The sequence below is a fragment of the Herpailurus yagouaroundi genome, unplaced genomic scaffold, assembly GCF_014898765.1.
Source record: "Herpailurus yagouaroundi ecotype Mexico unplaced genomic scaffold, PumYag 192, whole genome shotgun sequence".
Classification (NCBI taxonomy): Eukaryota; Metazoa; Chordata; class Mammalia; order Carnivora; family Felidae; genus Herpailurus; species Herpailurus yagouaroundi.
Window position 1 is genome coordinate 26,873,732 of NW_024412423.1, and position 25,481 is coordinate 26,899,212.

Consider the following 25,481-nt stretch of genomic DNA (forward strand, 5'->3'; position numbering starts at 1 on the left):
TATATTGATTTTAACTTTAAAAATACATTGCCCATTCCATGGTTTTGCTGTCTGTGGAAAGACATTTTAATGTTAATACCAGTTCTTTTCTTGGTTAATAAGAAGCAGTACTTGTTCTTTATATAAAATACGGCAAGTATGGGAAAGTATAGTAAATTTGCTAATTAAAACCTATAAGTAAATTGTGATTTCAGGCCTTACTATATAAGCCAGAGTGGGGGAAACAGGACATAATCAAAAATAAGAAGTGAGTAAAGCAGGCAGATCAGTGCAAATCCTGAGGAAAAGTGACTGATGATTTTTACTAGCTGAACCTTGCAAGGCAGTAGTTTCTCTCTTGTCCTCCCTTCTTTGCTGCCACCTCCTAGCGTGTGTTTTGGACTGTACTGATTTCCTCCATTGACTTGCAGATGGAAGACTTTGCACTCCCCTTCTATCCTGGCATCCCATAATTGTGTTCCTGATACCTAGATTTGCTAGTTGTTTAAGTTAAATGAATATTTTGGTGTGTGGGGGCTGGCTGAGAACCTTCATTTGGGGGCAACTATTTTTACCTTCAGTTTTAAATAAAGATATACAAGTCAACCTTTGGAACACAGTTTGAACAAACCCCTATGCTTTGTTAGATTTTGGAGCCTAACTTTTGCCACAGTTTAAGGTTTTGATATTACAGTTTTTAAAGAAGAGCTTAAAAGCTACTGTTTCCCGTTCATTAAAATATCTTGTACCAGAATCAGTTAGCATATTAATTTTGGTTTTATAAAAATTTAATGCAACAATTTGGTTTTCTTATATTGTAGACTGAGATGAAACTGAAAAGTTTTAGGGCTTTTTATTCTAAATGTATAGTAGATATAATTGAGGGTTTAATGTTAAAGGAAATCTAGAAATTTTCTTATTTACTGCTTTAAAAACATTCTCAGCCAGAGCTGATGGCATACTTGAGCATTTTCAGGTAGATCCTCCAAAATATGTGCATGTTCTAATTTGAAACTTAGTTATTTGAAATATCACTTTTCCTAGTTTAAAAAATTATTTTAAATTAAAAATATTTATGGGTATTTCTAATAAAAAGGACATTTAATATTTCATCATTTTCATCCATATCAATTTGTGGATTGGTATGTAGTTTGTCTAGCTTTTTCATAATTGAATACGTTTGAATAATCTATTTAAAACCTAGACTTTTTATTATCCTTAAATAGGCCACTTAAAATATTCTTTTTGAAAATCAAAAATTAAATTAAAAATCGTCCATTGATTCCAGAATTTTTTGGAAATTCTTCCTGTTTAACAAGGAAAATCATTTTAACTACCCTAGAAGTAGAGAGATCTCTGAGCAGATCATCTAATCCATATCTTCCTGGTGTTTGTGTTTCTTATTACCACAGTAATGGGAATAATTGTATATTGAAATATACAATGTTTTCTTTTTCTGCATACCATCTTTGTTTATTGGGCCCATGTTTGTGTTTAGTATTTGATGTGATTACAGGTATATGATGTAAACCCATTGTAAGAAAGTTTATATTAAAACACATTAGCATTACTTAAAATTTAAAAGAAATATTTTTTTAAAAACTGCCCTTGGAAACTACTTAATCTTGTTTCTCTGAAAAGAAATTTTTATATTATTCATGTCCTGGCACATTCATTACCTAACTCTTTGATCAGAAATTACTAATAACACCATTTAATAACTGAAATTGACTAACTCCTCTAGTCTTTTTGACACTGCTCTGGTATCCTACATTATTACTCTAGGCCATTCTCCCCGACTACTGGTCGTTAGACCAGAAGGCAGAGTTTTAGTATTTCATACTTGTTCTCATCTCTGTAGCTATCCAGAGATGAATAGCTAAAGCACTTATGGCTTTATTTGTTTTACCACAGTCTTCCCATTACTATTACTTTTCATGTTTAAGGTGGAGAATTTGCGCTGTTAACTATGCAATAGTATAATTTGATTATAAAACTCTGCTTTTTATTCCTCTTGGCTTGCTTTTAATTTTGACTTTGTGTTAGCTAATATGTCAGAGGTGTTTTGATTTGGTGTTTGTTTTTCAAACCGTTTGTGAAGATGATAGAATCTTTTTCTTTTCATCATGACATGTTCATTTCAGTATTAAAACGTTGACACATTTGTAAGATATAAGTTGTAATTGTCATCTGTAGAATTTCCTTCCCGTGTATTTGCCACCAAGGCCAACTTTGGAATGGGAAAAAGAGTGATATATAAATCAGGTAAATAAGTATTTCTTTCTTGTCTCCAGCTCCTTGGCCTTTCATTTCTACAAGAGTTATATCATAGTATAACTGATCAGTAAGTTCTGAACTCAAGGAGTACTTCCTATAATAAACAACTAATACAGATAATAGGAACTGTAAGTACATTCTAGTTATGTTCATATAAAGAGATTTAGTGACCCAACTTAGCATTTTATAGGCCAGCATTGCTATTCAAAAGTAGAACTTACTCTAGGAAGAAGTACCTATGGAAGGCATCCTATAATCCTGTATCTGACTGGAGGTCTAATGAGTAACAAAGGCTACTCTTAGTTGTTTAAAAAGAACTATGCTATGGAACATTAGAGAGTGCACGTAAGTTTTCATTATAGCCATCATGTCACTGATACAATAAGCAAACACTTGCCTCAATCTTCTTGTTTGTAAAATGAAATTTAGTATTATTTTCTGAACTCTTGTACCAAGGCATGTAAATATTCTTTCTTTGGCTCTGCTGGGTGTCCTTGGGCAAATCACTTAAATTCTCTAGGTTTCTTTGTTTCTCTTCCTCTTCCTCCTCCTCCTCCTATTCTTCCTCTTCCTTTTTTTATGAGGGGTGTAGACCAGATGATCTTTAACAACCTGGCTTAAGAAATCTAATTTTCTGGGGCACCTAGGTGGGTCAGTTGGGTAAGCAGCTGACTTGGGCTCAGGTCATGATCACACAGTTGTGAGTTTGAGCCCTGCATTGGGCCCTCTGCTGTTAGCACAGAGCCTGCTTCAGATCCTCTGTCTCCCTCTCTCTCTTCCCTTTCCCTGCACTCACTCTCCCTCAAAAATAAATAAACATTAATTTTGTGATTTCTGAAGAGCAAGTGAACTACCTATTTGGAGGAATTAGATGGACTAGATGATCTTCAGTGGTTTGTTAGTCCAAGAATGTATAAAGTGCTATGAAATCCTTAAAGAAAATGAATTTTTTTAAGTTTATTTATTTTGAGAGTAAAAGAGAGAGGGCGCATGTGCACGTGCATGTAAGCCGAGGAGGAGCAGAGAGAGAGAGAGGGAGAGAATTCTCCACAGTCTCTGCATTATCAGTGCGGAGCCTGATGTGGGGCTCGAACCCACAAACCGTGAGGTCATGACCTAAGCCAAAGTTGAAGCTTAACCAACTGAGCCACCCAGATGCCCCAAAGAAAATGAATTTTCAAGATTATAAACCATCACTGGTAATGGTGATAAGTATTATATAAATTATTCTCTCTCTAAAAATATTTATATATATTAGATGTATCTTGAATTACCTTCAACATTATTTTTTTTTCTTTTTTTTCAACGTTGTTTTTTTTTTTTGTTTTGTTTTGTTTTGTCGTTTTTATTTTTGGGACAGAGACAGAGCATGAACGGGGGAGGGGCAGAGAGAGAGGGAGACGCAGAATCGGAAACAGGCTCCAGGCTCCGAGCCATCAGCCCAGAGCCTGACGCAGGGCTCGAACTCACGGACCGCGAGATCGTGACCTGGCTGAAGTCGGACGCTTAACCGACTGCGCCACCCAGGAGCCCCACCTTCAACATTATTTTTGTTGTTAATTTTAATTAATAGCAGATTTAACTTGTCATAACATATTGTATAGATTATCTTACTAGATAAAAAGCTATTAATCCCTAAAATACACAATTAACTTAAACTATGCCAATAAAGCAAAATCTGGCATTATAATGATAAATCATTATTTCTTTGACCCTAAGTCTTTTATCAATATTTTATCCTAAAAACTGTTAAAGAAATAGGAAGAGTTTCCTTGACGTGGATTTTTGTTTTAAGTAAGCTATCTGCTCAAGAATAGAAGTCTTTCCAGTTATCTTTGGAATTATTCAATTATAAATACTTTCTTTTTTTCTTACAGTTGACGTTTATTTCAAATAGCAAGATAAACTTGTGTTACATCTTCTCATCTTATATACCTTAAAACTTTTCAAAATGTCCTCTGCATAGGATTCTTTTTTACAGCTTTGGCTTTCAAGTATATATAAACATTGTTCAATGAGAGACAAAGGATTTAGAATGCCATTTTACTTTAAGATATTTGCCACCTTGAAGATAAGGGATGGAAGGAAAGGATACCAAGGACATGAGATAGAACATGTTTTTTTTGTTATGCTCACAATGAATCTGTTTTAGAAGAAATAAATAAATAGAACCAACCTAAAGAAGTGTGGTAGGTACACAGCCTTGCTAATTATGATATCTCTGCTGTACTGAGGAGTAGTTGGTCCTGGGCCAATCAGTTATTTTCCTCATTATTGTGGCTAAATTATTGTATAACTAAAGTTTATAATTGATTGAAAAATTTGTTTCTTAGTTTTAAATAGGTGATTTCTTTATAGGGTTCAAAATTCACAAAATATAAAAGTGTCCCGTAGGCACTTAGTTTCCATTGACAATCAATACTGTTCATTTCCTGTATCCTTCCAGAGATATTTTATGTGTGTATGATGAAAAGTCACATATGTTGACGGAAATAGTCATCACTGTTCAATGCTTTGTATAAATTCCTTATTGAGATAGAATTTTGGTTTTTTTATAAATTAAAAAAAAATTTTTTAATGTTTATTTTTGAGAGAGAGAGAGAGAAGACAGAGCATGAGTAGGGGAGAGGCAGAGAGAGAGAAAGACACAGAATCAGAAGCGGACTCCAGGCTCTGAACTTTCAGGACAGAGCCTGATGCGGGACTTCAAGTCATGAACTGTGAGATCGTGACCTGAGCCAAAGTTCGATGCTTAACTGACTGAGCCACCCATGCACCCTTGTTTTTTATTACATTGATTTTCTCTGTAGTTTTGACCATAGCTTTTAAGGGTTTTTAATATATTAATAAAAATTGAAGCCCTTTTGCACTGATGAGGAAATTCGGCACTTTGAATATGTCATAATGGTCTATCACTAATTTTCATCCCTAACCATGAAGTAGGCTGTCTGACTCTTTTTGCTTTCCTTGGATTGTATTTTACCAGCCAAAGAATCTTTTTCAAGCATTTTTTTAGAATAGTTGAAACTGAGTGTTTTGAACATAGATATGTTAACACTCTCCAGTTCTCAATCTCTTTGAAATGAGATTTGATATGGAGTTCGTCAAAAGAAAAAGTTTTGAAGGATTAACTTGTTACCAATATTAAATATTGAATAGAAATGTGAACCAGTTCCTCTTTCATAATTTTTTTTTATTTAAGCAATATGTTGTGTGTCCTTCTAGACATTTCTATACCCTCCAAGCATATATAGAGTCCACGTATGTGAGCTATAGGTCTTTTTTTATATGAACAGATTTGTTATCACATAGACTGTTCTGTAACTTTTTTCTTAAAATATTTTTCTCTGGTGGTTCTTACAGATTTCTCATTCTTTTTCACAGATACCCAGTGTTCTATATAATTTATCAACCATGTATTTATTCATAAACTTCTGGGTTATTACAGTTTTTTAATTTTTGTAAGTAGTGCTACACTAAATACTGTTAAACATATTTACGTATCTTTGCTGCTTTTGTGAATGTATATATAGGGATAAATCCCTAGAAATGAAATTACTGGTTATCAGAGGGTCCACATCTAAGATTTTGATAGCTGCTGCCAAATTGTTAAAAAATGCTGAACCAGTCTATATTTCTGTTAACAGTTGAAATCTGATTCTCCACGTTCTTATAAACATGAATTTGAGTTGTTTCTTCCTTCCTTCTTTCCTTCCTTCCTTTCCTCCCTTTCTTCCCTTCCCCTTTCTTCCCTTCCCCTTTCTTCCCTTCCCCTTTCTTTTCTTCTTCCCTTTTCTTTTCTTTCTTTCTTTCTTGCTTGCTTGCTTGATGGTTTAATTTTCTAATCTCTGATCATAACCCCCATGTTTATTTTATCTAAAAAAATCTTTTTGTGTTCCAAGTAGCCCTATGAGCTGCTCATTAATTGCTCCCAAAGCTTTTGTGAACTGTTGAAGCCTGGTATAAAGTTACTTTCTGAAAAACTATTCAGACATCATTTACAAATGCAAGTTTTGAAATAGTTTGTTAATTTCTTTAACAAAATGATTTTTTTAAAGACTCAAATATTCAGACAATATTGACTCCATTTTTCTTTTTTTTTTTTAAGTTTATGTATTTATTTTGAGAAAGAGAGAGAGAGAGAGAGAGAGAGAGAGAGAGAGAGAGAGAGAGATTGGGGCAGGTGCAGAGAGAGAGAGGGAGAGAGAATCCCATGCTATCAGCATGGAGCCTAACTTGGGGCTTGAACTCGTGAGCTGTGAAATCATGACCTGAGCTGAAATCAAGAGTCGGATGCTTAACTGACTGAGCCACCCAGGCACCACTTGACTCCATTCTAAAAGAGGAAAATAATGTATCTTCTACCATAGGATTTGCATGAGTTATTTTATTTTTGCATTGTCATAGTTTTATAACATTTATATTTACAATCCATTTTATGACCCAGTTTCTCATAATTGTTTAACTTTAACTGTATGTTTAGAGGATTTAGTGTTTGCCTTACTACTTTTTCATAGCATGTAGCTTCTTAATTCCTGAGTTCCTAATCTTGACTCACCTTTTGGCTAGCTGATACTGGTACTTTGATTTGAAATTACTCTCTTCCCCCTCAAAAAAGGAGTTTACAGGTACTTGCATTTTTAAGACTACTGTATGTTGTATTTATAAATGAATATAGCCATATAGCAAATTATTGAATTGCTTCTTTTTTCTCCTCAAAATTTTAAGCCCTCTATTCTCTCTTCTGGTACTGAATATTGCCAAAGCTTGCTAGAATATTCCCTATTATATGTAAGTAAACTTTCTTCTGCCTGGATTATCATAAGAGTCTTTCATTATACTCTTAAACCTCTGTGACTTCATCAGAATATGTCTTGGTGTTTATTATTTTATAGTAGTTTTTTCCTGGAAATTAGTGAGTGCTTTCTGTCTGAAGATTTTGGGTCATTCCCTCAGGTCTTCCCCTCTTCCCCCTCCTTCAGTTTTCTTCTGTTATATCCTTCTATGCTCCTTTTTCTATTCTGTTTTCTTCTGGGATATTTATTATTTGTATAATGGATCTTTCTTGTTCTTATTATCTTTGTGGCCAATTCATTTCTTTCTTCTTTTCTTTTGCGTTGTTTCTTTCTTAAGCCCATCCTCTGGGTCACTTTTTTTCTTGTGCTTTTATGTGGTTTTCATGGTTTCATTATTTCATTATTACTTTTAAATCTCTTGCTGCTGTATCATTTTGTTCAAGTTTTTTAAGAGTTCAGGTTCTCTTTATTTGGAAGTATAGGGATTATTTGGCTAAAATTTTATTGTTTGCATTTTTGTGAGAATTTCTCAATAGGTTCTCTGTTGGATACTTTGTACTTATTATTTATATTTGAGTGAGGCTTGCTATTTGTTGGAAATCATATGACAGTGGGGGAGGGAGAGAAAGTGAGCCTTAAGAGTCAGCTTCTTCAAGTCCTGTAGTTGTCTCAGCATACTTTCTCACCACATCTCTACCATAGGAGCACACATCCCCTTAGGTAAGCCTACCACCCAAGTAAGAGGCAGAGGTGACTTAAGAAGTAAAGCTTTCTTTAGGCCATGTTTCTTTTATTTGGAGACTTAGTTAACCCTGGTTGTTGACTGCAAGGCTTATTACACTTTCTTCTATTGTATCCCTGTCTTACCTTCAAGTACTTTCTCTCTGTCATGAGTCTAGATCGAGAGAAAATAGGTCTGTTCCATCTCTCAAGTCCTTTGGAGGTTCCTGTTTTAGTTGAAAAGTGTGAGCACCAAGTGCATTTATCATTGGAGAGAAAGCTATATAACTATTTAATGATCTTCTAGTATTTTCCTTACTTTTTCTCCCAACTTTTGATATTCCCAAATCATTTGATTTAATTATTCTCCTTGGTTAGATACTAAGACACTGCTGTTGATTCTGTGGCTCTAGTTGTATTTGAGGACAAAGGCACGAGTTCAAGAAATTCAGCAGAATTATATCTGCATGTGTTAAAGTTTATATGAAAGTTATTTTGTAGACAACCACATCATACCCTTAAAATAAAATCATAGTCGGCTTCTGAGATTATGGTCTCTATAGATGAGACTCCTTTTAGTTGAAGATCCTGAGTTTACAAAACCCAGCACCTGAAATACCAGTCACAAGGTCTTCATGGCCAAATGTGATTTTCATTTTTGGAATAAGATCCGTGAGTTCTTCTTTTTCCTTTCACAGGACAAGCAGGAGGACATGAAGACTATTTTGGAGGGCATAGATCCGGCCAAGCATCAGGTGAGGGAGGCCTTTGATGCTTGTAAGCTACTACATAAAGAATAGATGTTATAGGTAACCAGAACTCTGGATATCTGAATTCCAGCCAAGAAGTTCCAGGACCTTGCTGGGTGACAAAAGAAATCCTCTTCAATTGAAAAAGATTATGAAGTTCCAATAAAAAGAGTTTTATGTTACTAGTAGTTTGCTTCCTTAGTATTCTTTTTATGTGGTATTCCTAAGAAATCTTAGGTGAAAATAGATTTTCTTATTCAGATACTTCTTTTGCATTCTTCCTTACTGGGACATTTAACATACTCCAGAGAGAAAGTCTCAGTTACCAAATCCTTTGCTTTCAACTTTTTTCATCAAAAATTCAAAACTCAGATAGATGCAGGGAGATATGTTAGACTGTTTTTTATATAATCCTCAAACAAACAAAAAAATTAGTTTAGTGAAACACTGACTCTATTATTCATGCCGTTAATTTCTATAAAGTTAAAATTATTTTCATAAAATTGTCCCCTGTAATATCATTCTGAAATTGGTTTTTAAGAAGGTGAATGTGTAAGCAAACTTTTCTTTTGAGAAAATGTGTTAAATTTGTACTGATGATTTTAAGCAAATTTAGTATCCATTTTAATGCAGAGAGATTTGTTTAAACTAAGGAGCAGTGCTTAATTTTAAAATTCAGAATAAATTGTGATTGTATCACAATTAGCTTAGACCTTCTAAAATAAACTTCCTAGTATCAAGCTGCTCTTAGTCACAATGCTTATTAAACATCTTCATTATTGGCTTATTGAGTACGAAGTTATTATATTCATTCTATTTTGAAAAAAGTAAATATATTTCACAGAATATTATGTGAAAATACGAATTTTAGTTGTATACTATCTTAGGCTCCGATCAAGAATGTAAAGCTAAGTGTTATTTCAGATGAAGTATTTCTTTCTCCCTAGATTTATTATAGGAAATCTGATTATAAGTCTCTCTCTCTGGCTGTAAGTCTCAAAACTTGAGATGCTTTTTTTAAAATGAGGTTTGTGGCCCCCCTTTTAGAAGTTGAAAGTTAGCAGATCCGAAATGGGGAATCTGCATTATAAACGATATCCCAGGAGATTCTGATGACAAGTTTTCCATATTCCACACTTTGAGACATTGCTAGAGTCCATAGATTATTCTGTATCACTGCTGAGTTCTGTTCCTTTTCCATCTTGGCTTTATAATCCATCCTTCTTCCTCCATCCAAACTGAGAAGTTTGGTTTTTCTCTTTGTTATTTGTGATTTTTAGAAACTGAGCTAAACACAAGCCCTAGACTAGTGCCTCAATCTTTTTTGCATTTCATGTTCTCCTGAGGGATATGAATAAGATAAGTAACAGCACATCACTCAGGTAATAATTAAAATAACAGTGGTGGATTGAAAGAACATACCCCCCAGGGAAGTCCATCAGAATCCTCTAGTACATATATGGTATAAAACAGTCTCCCTCACTTCCCTGGGATTCTGGTCCTTCCCTTGACAATGTCCTCCTCCAACTCCAAGAAGTGCTGCCTCTGTGATACAATTACAATCCTTAGATGTATACCTTGGATATCCATGGCTGTGAGTTTAAAGGAAATCACTTATTTACAAAAATAATAAAGTTTATTTTCAATTAAATTTTGTTATCTAAACCCAAATGGGGAAAAAAAAAAAAAACAAAAAAAAAACTACGCCTTTTTTCTCCTAGTGCTTATTCATCAGAACCAGCACTTTGCAGTGTATTTTTCACGGATAAGATTTTAGGGGACTTATCAGTTCTAATTATTCATTTATCAGTATATTTCAACCATGAGTGATTAGCTACCTTAATTAACTTTTAATATGACCTCCCACTTTTTAACTATTAACTTTTTATTAAAGAATAACGTATACATATTTTTTTAGTTTAACTGTTGAAAGCTGGAAAACTTTTACCTATTTTTTTCTTGGTCTAAAACTATTTGTGAAATACACAAAACTCCTAATACATTTTTTTAAAGGCCAAGTTCTCTCTGTCTAGGTTATTGTGTGTTTAATGAGTCCTTTTCAGCTATTTCAAGCTTGTTTAAATATAGGTACAAATGACTTCCAGTCAAGAAGGTAAAGTCAGTGTTGGTCTGTTTTGAAACCTCTCTGCTCTCTGTCGTTTTCAAGTCCATAGATACAAGTAAAATATGGGAGCTATATTAGACTAAAAATATGTAGCTATATTAGAAACAAGATTTTAAAAGTCTGGAGTCTGGACTAGAAATGGATCATGGCCCCACAGCTGAAGCTGTAGGCCCGAGGAGAATTAAGAGTAAAAAAACCAAAACAAAACGGGGTGGGAGGGGTTGGGGACTGGCATGTCAGTTTCTGTAGGGACACAGGGACCGAATGCATAATAGACAGAGAGGCCAGCAGATCTACTCTGCTAGATTGAAGCAAGGAACTGGACCTTATTGCCCTACCTATGAACAAAGATGGAAAAAAAAATAAACCCTCCAAGCAACTGCCATTGGTTGCGATTAGAAATTATCTACTTGTTCTTGGTAGAATGAAGATGCAAACATAACACTCTAAATAAGAACTGGGAGGCCACTGGTTTTTGATTTAGTGAGCAGAACTGAAATTACTCCATAAGACTGGAAATTTAAGTTGCCAATGAAAGATCTACTTTTGAGATGGACTTTAAGGACCAGATTCAGGCAAGTTTCAAACCATCTGATGAGAAGGGATAAACCTATGGATGGAAATAAAAGAAACAACTCCCACGCAAAATGAGCTTTTCAAACAAAAAAATTATGGCGTTCAAGACCAAATCTACATCAAGAGATAGTCAAAATGCAAACAAACAAAAAGTTAGCAAAGCAGCAGAATACAAGCCCAGGCAATTGAAAGAAAAGACTTTGAACATGCTTATTTTAAGCTATAACCAATAGCCATAAAACAATGTGAGAAAATGAAATGAAAGCCAGTAATTATGAATTAACAGACAGGTATGAAATAAAAAATTTAAACTTTGGGGAGAAAGTTGTGGAAATAAAAATTCAACATATGTTAAGTAGTATATTGGACATGCTGAATAAAAAAAAATGAGTGAATCAGATGACAAAACAAGAAATAACAAGATATAGCATAAAGATAAAGAAATGGGAAATATGAAAGAGAAACTGAGAGCAAGGGTAGATTGAGACGCTCTACCACACATCTCTTTGAAGTTCCTGAATGAGAGGATAGAGATGCAAACAAAGCAGAGGCAATGTTTGAAGAGCTAATGGTAGAGAATCTTCTGGAATTGAAGTTAGACATGAATCCTTGGTTGAAAAATTAATCACTAAGCAGAACAAATGAAGCTGTAGAATTTGAAAGATAAAGAACAGTATCTTAAAAAGCTACTAGAGAAAAAAAAATGCGTTACTTCAAAGGAACAACGATCAAACTTTGACAGCAGACTCTCATCAACAGTAATAATCACAGAAGACAATGGGAAGTAATATCCTCCACATACCAGGAAAAAAAAATAGAGTTCTATATTCAGCCACTATTCCAGAGAAGGAAAAATAAGCTTATTTTAAGATCTACAAAGAATAAAAGAGCTTATCACCTCAGATCCTTGCCAAAAGAACTACTAAAAGATATGTACATCAATAAGGAGAGAAATATATCCTGGAGGAAGGCGTGGGATGCAAGAAGCTACGGTAAGCAAAGAAATTAGTGAAACATATTATAAATAAAAATTTATAAATACAAAACCCAAATTTTTATGCTTAAAACCAAAGTGATACTAAAATTCTAGGCAGCAATAGCATGAAATTCAGAAGGATGTGTTAGAAGGTGGAAAGGCCACACTAGAGCCCCTGTGTTCAAGAGAAGAGGATCAGGTACTGAAAAACTTGACTTTTTTTTTTTTTTTTTTAAAAACATATCAGTAATCAGAACAAACGTAAACCTATTGGACACAGCTGTTAAAGGCAGAGATTTTGAATTAGACGAATAATACCAAAATCTAGCAAATTCTGTTTTCAGGGGATAAATCTAAAGACAGTGATAGAGAAAGGTAGACAAAGTGATGGAAAAAGTATGTAAGGCAGTATTAATACCAGATGAAGTAGAATTTTAAGTAAAAAGCATTTTTAGAGATAAATGCTCCCAACTGATCATAACAATCAGTTGCTAATCAGTAACTAACGATCTTCTCTCTAAGTAAAATAGAAAATTACAAAGTTACAAGAAAGATAAGTCTACATTTGTGGTGATAGGATTTTTTCCATACACTTCTGCATGAAACTGATCAAATAGACAAAACAATTGTTAAGAATAGAAAACTCAAGTTTTCTTTTTTTTAATAGTTTTTTTTTTTTTTTTTAATTAGAGTGAGAGAGAGGGTGGAAGAGGAGCAGCTGGAGAGAGAGAGAGATTGAGAGAGAGGGAGAGAGAGAGAATTTTAAGTAGGCTCCACACTCAGTGTAGAGCCTGACATGGGGCTTGATCTCATGACCCTGGGATCATAACCTGAGCCAAACCAAGATTCAAACACTCAACTGACTGAGCCACCCAGGTGCCCCAAATTTGGTCTTGTAAATAAAGAGCTAACATTGTTTCCACTATATATGCTATATATTCTTTAACAACACATGGAACACGTATAAAAATTGTCCATGTTATATGCCACAAAAAGTCTTTAAAACAAACTTACTAGTCATATGGGCTACATTTCTTTGGTCTCTATTGCTTTAAAATTACAAATCAACAATAAAAACTTTTTAAAAATCACCTGTAAAATGAAGAAAGATACTTTTACATAGTGCATGGGTAGGAGACAATCACAGTTATAATCATAGTAAAAATTACAAAGAAGTTATCACAAAAACTACACATCAAAACTTAGGTAAGAGGATACAGCTAAAGTGGCCCTTAGAAGGAAATTTTTTATATTATATAAAATGAAAGTAAATGAGGCTAATAAAAAAACAACAGGATAAACAAGAAAGGAATAAAGATAAAAGCAAAATTTATAGAATAGAAAACAACAAAAAATAGGGTAAAAAAGGAAAAATAGGGAAAAAAAAGTAAAATTAAAAGCTGATTTAACAACAAAACACAACTACTGAAATAGATAAAATAAGGCACACTATTTTTTTTTAAGGGGGATAGGCACAGGTAAATGATAGAAATTTAAAGGTAGTTATAACTATATGATACATTAGAGATCTTTAAAATGTATAAGGCAGTCAGTCATATGAACAGTGAATAAGTTTGAATGCTGACATGAGATAAGTACTGATTTTTTTCTGTGAGTATGTAAATTATCAAAATTGACTCATGAACAGGAAACCTCAATAGAACAATAAGTGTTACACATTGAATTCAGTAGTTTAAAATCTAATCCAATGAAGGTAAGAAACCAGATGGATTTATAGGTGAGTTTTACCAAATGTTCAAGGAACAAATGAACTCTATTATTCTAGCTATTCCCCAAAACAGAGAAAGAAGCAATATTACAATGTCAATATTAAGTTTATAACCTTGGAAAATAATTTTCTGTGTTTATGAAGGAAAAATAATCATAATTTATATGTTAAAGTTTGATTGATCTTGAACAAATATTGGCTGTGCTAACAAACCCAACATTCATAAGTAAGTAGTATATATTACTTTGATTCCTATTTTGGAGGGGGGCAAAGACTTTTTTTAAGTTTATCTATTTATTTTGAGAGAAGCAGAGTGTGAGTGGGGGAGGGGCAGAGAAAGAGGGAGAATTTCAAGTAGGCTTCATGCTGTCAGCACAGAGCCCACACAGGAAACGGAGAACATGACTTGAGCCAAAATCAAGAATAGGATGCTTAACCGGCAGAGCTACCCAGATACCCCAATTCCTATTCTATTTTTATTATTATTATTATTTTAAGTTTATCTTTTTTTTTTTCAACGTTTATTTATTTTTGGGACAGAGAGAGACAGAGCATGAACAGGGGAGGGGCAGAGAGAGAGAGGGAGACACAGAATCGGAAACAGGCTCCAGGCTCTGAGCCATCAGCCCAGAGCCCGACGCGGGGCTCGAACTCACGGACCGCGAGATCGTGACCTGGCTGAAGTCGGACGCTTAACCGACTGCGCCACCCAGGCGCCCCTTTAAGTTTATCTTAAAATAAAGTTTATCTTTTGAGAGAGGGCATGAGTAGGGTAGTGACAGAGAGAGAGAGAACCCAAGGCAGGCTCCCCACTGTCAGCACACAGCCCAATGGGGGGCTAGAACTCTCAAACTCTGAGATCATGACCTAAGCTGAAATCAAGAATCGGATGCTTAACCGATTGAACCACTGAGGTGTTCCCTGCCCCATCCCTATTTTAAAAGAAAGATTTAATGGTCAGATGTTTTGGGGCAAATGATATATGTTGTGGGATTTACAGTATTGATTTTAGATGTGAAATATTATAATGCCTTATAAAGTTGGGGCATTGTTTTATCAACCATTTTCTCAAACATAATAATGTTTCTCAAAACCAAAAAGTGCATGTATATATATTTATAGGGAGGAAAATAAAACAGGCATCTTTTCACACCTTTCATTTCAGAAATTTGGTTAGTATGTTGAATTTTGGAATTTGACTTGGGGTGAGGATCTTGGGACTGTACTTTTGTGATTTCTTATCCTTTAACAGCTGTAGTAATGTTTGATATATGCAGACCTAACAGTTATTTTAAAAGTTTATTTTAAAGGAGGGCTTTCAAAATCTTTTGTCTTTGCCATTATTCACAGGACCTTGTTATGCTGATGGGTGTCATTGCTAGGCTTAAGAGATAAGAAAGAAAAAAAAAAAGGAAAAGTGATGTTATTATTGCCCACCCATGTTCTAGTAACAATGTATTATCAAATGCAGATAATGAATGTCTTACTCTGAGTTTAGCTACTACTCTTAATTTCTTGTCAAATTAACTTTTCTTTCTCTTATTTACCTAGTAGAAAATTAAAACTTCAAACCTCAGTACTATGAAAGGGAAGATTTGAGAGGTCAGTTACACTTAGGTTCCTTCTCGGTAAACCTTATTGAAACACGTCATTGTTTTAGACATTAGGTATATAATGGTAAGCATAAATGGATGTGATTACTATGCTCATGGAGCTTACAATTTAGTGGCAGAGACATGTTAGCCAAATAGTTATACAAACTAATATATGATTGAAAGATGAAGGAGCGGTTCATGTAGCTACGTCCATACAGATGGTCCCCGATTTATAATGGTTCACCTAGGATTTTTCGACTTTACAATGATGCAAAAGCAATATGCAATTGCAATATTGCAATATGCAATAAGCAGTATGCATTCAGTAGAAAGCATTCGAATTTTGAATTTTGACCTATTTCTGGGCTGGCATTATTTGGTAAGATACTCTTAAAATGCTGGGAAGCAGCAGTGAGCAGCAGCTCCAGTGAGCCACGTGGTGTCAAGGATCTCAGGGATAAACAACCAATGCACTCACAACCATTCTGTTCTATGCATAGAACCATTTTCACTTTCAGTACAGTATTCAATAAGTTGTATGAGATATTAAGTACTTTATGATGAAGAAGGCTTTGTTCTTGGTGATTTTTTCCAACTGTGGGCTAACACAAATGTTCTGAGCATGTTTAAGGTAGGCTTAGCTAAGCTATAATGTTTAATAGGTTAGGTGTGTTAAATGCATTTTCTTATTTATTTATTTATTTATTTATTTATTTATTTAGAGGGCGCAAGTGAGTGAGTGGCAGAGAGAATCTCACGAGGGGCAGAGAGAGAGAGAGAGAAGCAGGGCTCACCCAAAGTGGGACTCGTGCTCACCCGATACAGGGCTCGTGCTCATCCGATGCGGGACTCGAACTCACAAACTGTGAGATCATGAACTGAGCCGAAGTCAGATGCTTAACCAACTGAGCCACCCAGGAACCCCTAAGTGCATTTTCATTTAAGATATTTTCAACTTAAAATGGGTTTATCTGTACATAACAATCAAGAAGTCGAAACATTAATTTTTATAAGAGGCTGAGAGATTCTACACTATCAAGATAAAAATATTAAAATCTCTTTTAGACTGTAATTTCCATCACTGCAGACCAGTTTGAAGTTTCCATTAGGTTGACAATCTACTTATTTCTCGTTGTTAGTTTGCCCATGTTGTAGATTAGGTATAGTTATATAAACTGACTAAATTGCATCCTATTGGCAAAGCACACTAAGTTTTTTGGTTCATTTATTTTGAGAGAGAGAGCATGTGTGCACATGCGAGTAGGGGAGGGGCAGAGACAGAGGTAGAGAGAGAATCCCAAGCTGGCTCCATGCTCAGCACAGCGCCCGAAGAGGGGCTTCATCTCACAAGTGTGAGATCATGACCTGCGCTGAAATCAAGAATTGGATTGGATGTTTAACCGAATGAACCACCTAAGGCGCTCCAGAGCACACTATTTTTAAGTTGACTGTGTGGTAGCTAAAGGATTCTGAGTTAACTAGAATAGAGCTGAAGTAAAGCTTGAGTTAATTACTGTTCTTTATCAAGTTTTTCTTAGTAGCAAAAGAGGACCAGAACAACAGAAGTTAATGCTTGCATAGATAATGAAAGAGGGGATAGGTGAGTGAACTTTTCATGGAAGCAGTTTATCAGCTACATTTTCATACTGAGATGAATATAGTAAGAGTTTACAGTTCTTCCAACAGGACTACTCACTACATAATATAAGCAAGCTCCTTTTGGTGGCATTTGATATTTGGATGGTTGGAAGCTGTTTTATCGTTCACTTCTCTTGCTGGCAAACTTCCTAAAAGGAACAGCAATCTTTCTGCTATTATAAAACTGTTGTTTTTGCCTTTCACTACTTACATATTTAATTTCTAAAAAAATGTCTGCTCATTGGTATATTTTTCTTTTCCCTTTTTTCTTGAAATACCATAGTGTTTTACTTTAGGGACTGGTTTCTGCCCTTTGATAGAGTTCTTATTGGTTTCTAATCTCTTAGGATCACAATCTTCCTGCTCACCTGTATGACTAAGGTTGCTTTTTCATAATTCATATGAATAGTTAGGAAAACATCTTTTTAGCCTTATGCTTAGAAAAATGCAGCTATTTCTCTTTGAGGATCAAACTGAACATAAGTATTATCTTTAAATGCTGTTCGGTATGCAAAACTGAACTTGCCCTTAAAAAAGTTACACCATCTAGTGTGGACTGAAATTAATCCTACATTTTGTAGGAATTGAAATGGGTAGTATAAGTGGCTACATTGAGTAAGTATTAAATCTCTTATTTATCATGTCATTTGTACTAAGTGTTTAAAATAGATGGTTAATGAATTGGCACTGATGGATTATTTTTTGTTTCTTTAATAGGAACATGAATCTGAAGGTGGAAGAACACCTTTGATGAAAGCTGCAAGAGCTGGTCATTTGTGCACTGTGCAGTTTCTTATTAGCAAAGGTAAGGAAAATATAAGTCATCATTTGTAAGAAGCTGTGATTTCTGGGAAAAAAAATCCTTAACTGTTTGTTTGTTTATTTATTTTTATTTATGTGAAAGCGACTTTTCCTACAGTACAAGCATTGTATTCTAGTCTTTTTAGAAAATACTTTTTTAAGTTTATTTTTTGAGAGAGAGAGTGCACAAGTGGGGAGGGGCAGAGAGAGAGAGGGAGAGAGAGAGAAACCCAAGCAAGCTCTACGCTGTCAGTGCAGAGCCTGGTGCGGGGCTTGAACCCACAACTGTGAGATCATGACCTGAGCCGAAATCAAGAGCTGGACGCTTAACCGACTGAGCCAAGCAGGAACCTCGTATTATCACCTTTTCTTGCTGTTTTTTATTTAGTAAGTGTAGAGTTCATGAGGTACTTATTGGGATTTTTCTTTATTAAATTTGAGTTTGAAGTTCATCAACCAAGTAGCATATTATTGCTCCCAAAAGTTGGAAAAGCCAAATATAAAATATCTAGCTATATTTAGTAGAGTATTGTTCAACACTTAATGATAAGGAAGTTTTGCTGGAAGGTTGGGTGGGGAGGGGTGGAAGAAAGGCCACTACTATTGTTTACCATACACTTGAATTAACCAAGTATGCAAGGCTGTTATTTATTAATTTTATATTCCTCTAGAGATTATATTATTAAAATATATTCAAGCAAAGAAGTTCAAATGATGAGTGAAAAGGTAGTTCAAGACTGTTTATTATGAAAAAGTGAAACACTGCTAAAGCCATGTTAGGTTGAACCATATAAAACTGTCGTTTTATATATCAAAAATGGTAATATCAGCTATTTCATTTGGTTCAGCCTAACTCTGTGTATAGTGTTAGAGGTACTCTGGCATCTGATGAAAGATCCTGGGGTAGGATGCTAAAATTCAAGGAAGGTCTGCTCAGGTGATGTTATATTTTGTGAAATAAAAATTTTAGATAAAAATAAAAATTTGATATCTACATTCCAGCAAAATTTGGGACATTTTGTGTTATTTAGAAAGCAGTATAAAATTTTATCATTTTAAATATACTTTTCTTCTTTAATTGGATACAACTAGGTTTGTTTTCTTTTTATTTATTAAAAAAAATTTTTTTTACATTTATTTATTTTTGAGAGACAGAAAGAGACAGAGCACAAGCGGGAGATGGGCAGAGAGAGAGGGAGACACAGAATCCGAAGCAGGCTTCAGTCTCTGAGCTGTCAGCACACAGCCCGATGCAGGGCTCGAACCCATAAACCGTGAGATCATGACCTGAGCCGAAGTCGGATGCTTAACTGACTGAGCCACCCAGGCGCCCCATCTTTTCTTTTTATTTAAAAAAAAGTTTTTAATGTTTATTTATTTCTGAGAAAGAGAGAAAGAGAGATAGAGCACGAGCTGGGGAGGGGCAGAAAGGGAGACACAGAATCCGAAGCAGGCTTCACGGTCTGAGCTGTCAGCACAGAGCCCAATGTGGGGCTGGAACTCGTGAACTTCAAGAGCATGACCTGAGCTGAAGTCAGTTGCTTAACTGACTGAGCCACCCAGGCTCCCCTAGGTTTATTTTCTTAATGTCACATTTTTGTTATCAAATAAAGCATATCTTTACGCAATGTTATAACATAGTCTGTAAAAGCAATTTACCTCAAACATACTGAAGTAATAATAAATGGGTAACCTTTGGAATTCTCACATGCGCCTTTACTGAGGAAGTTATCTAATCATACCCTGTGACAACTCTGCTAAGCATGTAATTAGGCTTGTCAGGAGGAAGAACACATTGATTATAGCCTTTCTAGGTTATAGTAGCTGCTAACCAATCCTACCATCTAAATTTATTATTATTAACAACCTTAAAACTAATTTCACGTTGCTAATGTAAGAATGTTTATTGGTGTGTCTTGCCCTTCCCAAAAGGTACTTTTATGTGAGTTAGGATTAGGTTCAACTGGATATTTCTGAAAATTAAATAAATTAATTCTAGCAGTGGGGCACCTGAGTGGCTCAGTCGGTTAAGTGTCCAACTTTGGCTCAGGTCATGATCTCACAGTTCGTGAGTCCGAGCCCCGTGTCAGGCTCTGTGCTGACAGCTCAGAGCCTGGAGCCCGCTTCAGATTCTGTGTCTAAGAAAAGATTTTGCATTTAGACTTTCTTCAGGTCATTTTGAACAACGCTTCTGAACAACTTACTAAATAGCCTTTCAGATAACATTTTTGGATATTGTCTTCTCTCCATATCCAGGTCCTTCTGACTATTAAATTATACAATATGAAGAATTATATGTCTCTTAAATATTATTTTTAAATAATCTGTTTTCTCTACTTTGAGACCTGGCTATATTGCCACGTTCTAGAAGTAGGTAAAAAGTGTCTTTGAAACATTTTGAGAGTGACATAATATTATTTGAGGCTTTCATTAACCTGTATATATTTATTAATCTTAGTCTTCTAGATTTTCCATTTTAAAAGTGATATTGAATAAACCAACTACAGCTACGTGCAACATTGTGGATGAATCTCACAAATATTAAATTGGGCAGGGGCGCCTGGGTGGCTCAGTCGGTTGAGCATCCGACTTCAGCTCAGGTCACGATCTCACGGTCCGTGAGTTCGAGCCCCGTGTTGGGCTCTGGGCTGATGGCTCGGAGCCTGGAGCCTGCTTCCGATTCTGTGTCTCCCTCTCTTTCTGCCCCTCCCCCATTCATGCTCTGTCTCTCTCTGTCTCAAAAATAAATAAATGTTAAAAAAAAAAAAGAAAATTAATTAAATTGGGCAAAAGAAGCCAGACACAAAAGAGTACACTGTATGATTTCATTCATATAAAGTTCAAAAACTAATACCAGTTTGGCAGTCAGGATAGTAGTACCATTGGAGGGGTGGGTAGTGACTGAAAGAGGGCACAAGGTGTGGGACTTCTGGTATGTGGATAGCGTTCTGTTTCTTTATCTGGGTGCTGGTTACACAGGTGTGTTCACTTTGTAAAAATTTTTCAACTGTACACTTAGGATTTGTTTGCTTTTTTTTTAAATTTATGTCATACTTCAAAAAAACTCTAAAGTGATATTATTATCTGCAAACTTGACTTGATTCCAGCTTTCTCTAATTTTGCTGTTGATTTTCTTTGAAGGTGCCAATGTGAATAGGGCTACAGCCAATAATGACCATACGGTAGTGTCACTGGCTTGTGCAGGAGGTCATCTGGCAGTTGTTGAGCTACTGTTGGCTCATGGAGCTGACCCTACTCATCGACTCAAGGTATTCTACTTAAAAATAAGTAAATAAATAGTTTTTATTAAAAGATAATGAAACTATGCTTGCCTCATCTCGGTGCTTAATATTCATTACTGTTTATAAATGAATGTTGGTTGTAGGCAGGTTGCCAAGAAACTAAATGTCTATAGCAGTCATAAGCAGAAATTTGCAGATAATTAACTAATAGCATCAATTTTTCTCAGGATGGCTCTACAATGCTCATTGAAGCTGCAAAAGGTGGCCATACAAATGTTGTTTCTTATCTCTTGGATTATCCGAACAATGTTCTGTCAGTTCCTACTACAGATGTGTCTCAGCTCACCTCACCTTCTCAAGATCAATCTCAGGTAAAGTAGAACAGAGTTGACTTATAAATATAGGGTCTTTAAATCGATTGGGAGTTTTTGTTTAAAATTACTTTTAGGGGTGCCTGGCTGGCTTAGTCAGAAGAGCACACAACTCTTGATCTCAGGGTGGTTAGTTCAAGCCCCACGTTGGGTATAGAGATTACTTAAATAAGTAAACTTAAAAATTAAATAAATAAATAAATAAAATTAGGTTTAAAACCATTTTTTTTTTAATTTTAGAAAAAGAATGTGAGCTGGGGAGAGGGACAGAGGGAGAGAGAGAATCTTAGGCAGGTTTCATGCCAGTAAGGAACCTGATGTGAGGCTTGATCACATAACCCTGGTAACATGACCTGAGCCAAAATCAAGAGGTGGACACTCAACTGATTGAGTCACCCAGGCACCCCAAAATAAAATTAGTTTTAAGCAAAATGGATTTGTTTCTCTTTTCTATTACTTATTGAGATAAACATGATCCCAAATCTTTAAGGTTTATTTTCTTCAAAAGTACATGAAAATTTCTTATTATCTTACTGAAAAAAAAATCCTTTTTACAAAACACTTAATACCAAATATAAATACAAATTTTCCAAGTTGTCATCATACTGTAGGGTTGTTTTTAATAAATACCTTAAGCATAATCTTGAACCAAGAGATAACTTCTTCCTGAGTACCTCCCAATACAGTATTAATTATTGTAGAGATAGCTACTTTTGTCAACCAGGGTATAGTTAACTAGGATATATGCATCAGAAATTCATTAAAGTAATTTATAAGCCTACCTAAAAATATGGAGAGACTGTAGAGTGTACTAAGTATACAAAGTTCAGTGAAATCTTAAGTTTTTTTCCACAATGTTACCCTGAGAACTGCTAAAATACCACAATTTGGCAACTATGTTGGCTTTTCTTTTTTTTGACCCATACAGAATTTGAACAAGGGTAAATTGGCCAGTTAATATGTGACTTGTACTCTTAACTATAATCAGAACCAACAAGGCCCCAATAAGGCTTTCTCTCTAACAAGAGAGTAATACTAATTCTCTTTAGCTTAAATCATTCACGGCTTATAGATTGCCGGAGCTTGTCCAATTCACTATTCACTATTCTCGAAATTATTCTTTGGTGAGGCTTGCTTGGTGGCATATAAATAAAATCTAAATTTCCATTTCATTTAAGGGCCTCCTTTTTATTCTTTGGTCTGAGATGGTATTTTTTCTGAGTTAATTTTTTAGGTTCCACGTGTACCAATGCATACACTTGCCATGGTTGTACCTCCCCAGGAACCTGATAGAACGTCACAGGAGAACTCTCCTTCCCTTTTAGGAGTACAAAAAGGTTAGTTATTGAATTATTTTCCTTAAAATGGGTATTTCATCACCTAATTAATGAATTCACAAAAGTACTTTAATGGTACACCGTAACTCTGTACCCAGGATTAATTGAATTAGGGATTTCTGACAAATGCTAGTAGTCTTACAGATTATTTATAAATGAAAGAACATAAATACTAAGAAAAATGATTTCTAATTTTCTTGCTAACCTACTGCTAGTTGGAGTTTTCATCTTGCACAGATGAAAATACTTTAAAAGCATATCAGGCTGTTGATTATATTACAGTAGCAAAAATTTATCAGGCATTCATTTTGCATTTGACAATTCTTTTGTTGAACAACAGTAAAATATGAGGAATGAAAATGTATGTTTGCTGTCTAGTTAAGTCTTAGTAGCACTTTTCAACTCTGGGAGTTAGAAGTTTAAGAATTATATGTAGTTTCTTTCATGTAATGCTGAATATGGTGGGCTTACATCTGTCATGTGAACCTGGACAAATAACTATCAAAAAGTATATAAATGATATCCAAGTGAATATTAAGGAGCATATATTATTTAAAGGACTTAAGTTTATGAGCTCTCATATTTTCCTGCTGTCTTCACTTGTAGATAGAAAATACCTTCACTTGATAATCGTGTAGTTGTCAAATCTCTGAAATAAAGTAGGTAATATGTAAGGTATTAAAAACTATGTAAAAACAAATTTATGAGCGTATTTCATTCAATATATAATAACCAATCTTTAGATTTTTGAAATTACAGTGAAGTGTGTAAGTATATGTTAGTACCTCTAATACTATGATTTGAGAAAAGTTGGTTAGAGGTGACTATTATAGCAGCAAACAGAAGCTACTTTTAAATTATGTCAATTTTAGTAATTTAGAGTATTGAGGGCCATGATCAAGGATTAGTTCATTTCTAAACTATTAATTTCAGAGAGCAAATATCTGCAATCTCTCTGACTTAAGGTAGTTGTGGAGTTTTCTATTGGACACTTAGCTATTCAAACTCTTCAAAAAATAAGACTGCTATTTTTTTTTAAGACTGCTTTTTTTAATCTTAACAAATAAAAAACAAATTAAGCATGTACTTGTTAAGGAATCTGAGTATCTTAACTGACTGACAGCCTTTAGTAAAATACTTAAACCTAAATGTCTCTGTTTTTATAATTTTTTGTTTGGCTATACATTGTAGAAGACTATAGTAACTTTGGCTAAAGAAATTCAGTACTAAATAAGAAATGATTAAAAAATACATTAATAACACAGAGGCACAAAAGAATCAAGAAATAAGCTAAGAAGGACATAAAGTGTCAACAGAGAAGAAGTAAAACATTTTAAATTCAGGTTTAATATGTAAGGCAACAGAAACGTTTGGGTAAGGTTTCTTTAAGTTGATGCTCAAGTGAGTAATCATATTTTTTAATTACTGAAAGACCTTCTTTACTGAGTATCTACTTATTTTCTTCACTCTGATGTTTTATTACTTACTGAATAGCATAAAAATGAACTAATTTTTTAATGATCTTTCATTTTACTAAATTATTAGAGAAGGAAAAAATTAACACTTGTATTTAGACCCTTGGGTACTTGATGTTGTCAGCTGCCAGTGGCATTGCCAACCTAGTAGTTCTTTACGTAGAGCCAACTGTGATAATCCACTGTATTAAGATGTTATTTTAATATAAATCATGTGCATCGTAGAGTATTATATCACTATGAATTAGGAAAAATTAGTTGGTGTTGTAAACGTACATACTGAAGTATCCAGATAGATAGGAAAACGTTATCTTAAATTATGGAAGAAATATTATTACTTTTTTCTCCTCAAAGTGTCTTTTTCTCCTCAAAACTCTGTTATTTCTCTAAAAAAATTTCTTTGGTGAAATCTCTGTTCACTGCTCATGTTTTTGTTTCTTCTAAGTCCTTAGACTATCTCTGTGTTGCATGTTTGATTAGGGATGGAGGAAGAGTTCTTACTCTTTAGGACTCTCTTCCTTTCCTAGCAATCACTTTTTAAGTTCTTAGAACATTTCACTTATGTCTGAAGTCTTTTTATTATTCATATCTGTATCCTTCTAGAACATATCATGCCCTTAAAACTTAACCAGGTATTTTGGGGCACCTGGGTGACTCAGTGAGTCAAGTGTCCAACTTCTGCTCAGGTCAAGATCTCACAGTTCATGAGTTTGAACCCCGCGTCAGGCTCTGTGCTGACAGCTCAGAACCTGGAGCCTGCTTAGGATTCTGTGCTTCCCCCTCTCTCTGTTCCTTCCCCCCTCATGCTCTGTCTCTGTCTCTCTCTTTCTCTGTCTCTCAAAATAAACATTAAAAAAAAAAAAAAAAGACTTACCCAGGTATTTTTATATATCCTATTCAGATATTCTTTTCTTTCATGATCCATGTGCTTCGTTTGCCTAGGCTCCATCCATCTTGACCCATATTCTCCTTTTTTAGGCAACTAATCTCACTTATCCATGGTCGGTTTTCAAAGGAATCAGCATTCTAGGTGGTATCTGACAGAGGCCTCAAGATCACCTCTATAAACAAAATGTGAAACCAGGTGATAGTGGT

At 34.7% G+C, this 25,481-nt stretch overlaps 1 protein-coding gene across 4 annotated transcripts in view; it reads left to right on the forward strand.

Moving 5' to 3' along the window:
- ANKHD1 (ankyrin repeat and KH domain containing 1) overlaps positions 1-25,481 on the forward strand; it is a 134,740-nt gene that overhangs the window by 68,816 nt on the left and 40,443 nt on the right. For 2 of the 4 annotated variants that reach the window (XM_040444677.1, XM_040444676.1), the window contains exons 11-14: positions 17,878-17,965; positions 21,103-21,230; positions 21,431-21,574; positions 22,809-22,911. In XM_040444677.1, the coding sequence (XP_040300611.1) occupies positions 17,878-17,965; positions 21,103-21,230; positions 21,431-21,574; positions 22,809-22,911 (463 nt within the window). Of the gene's footprint in view, positions 1-8,470; positions 8,545-17,877; positions 17,966-21,102; positions 21,231-21,430; positions 21,575-22,808; positions 22,912-25,481 lie in introns of those variants that run through there. The other 2 variants (XM_040444675.1, XM_040444678.1) reach the window with 2 other exon arrangements.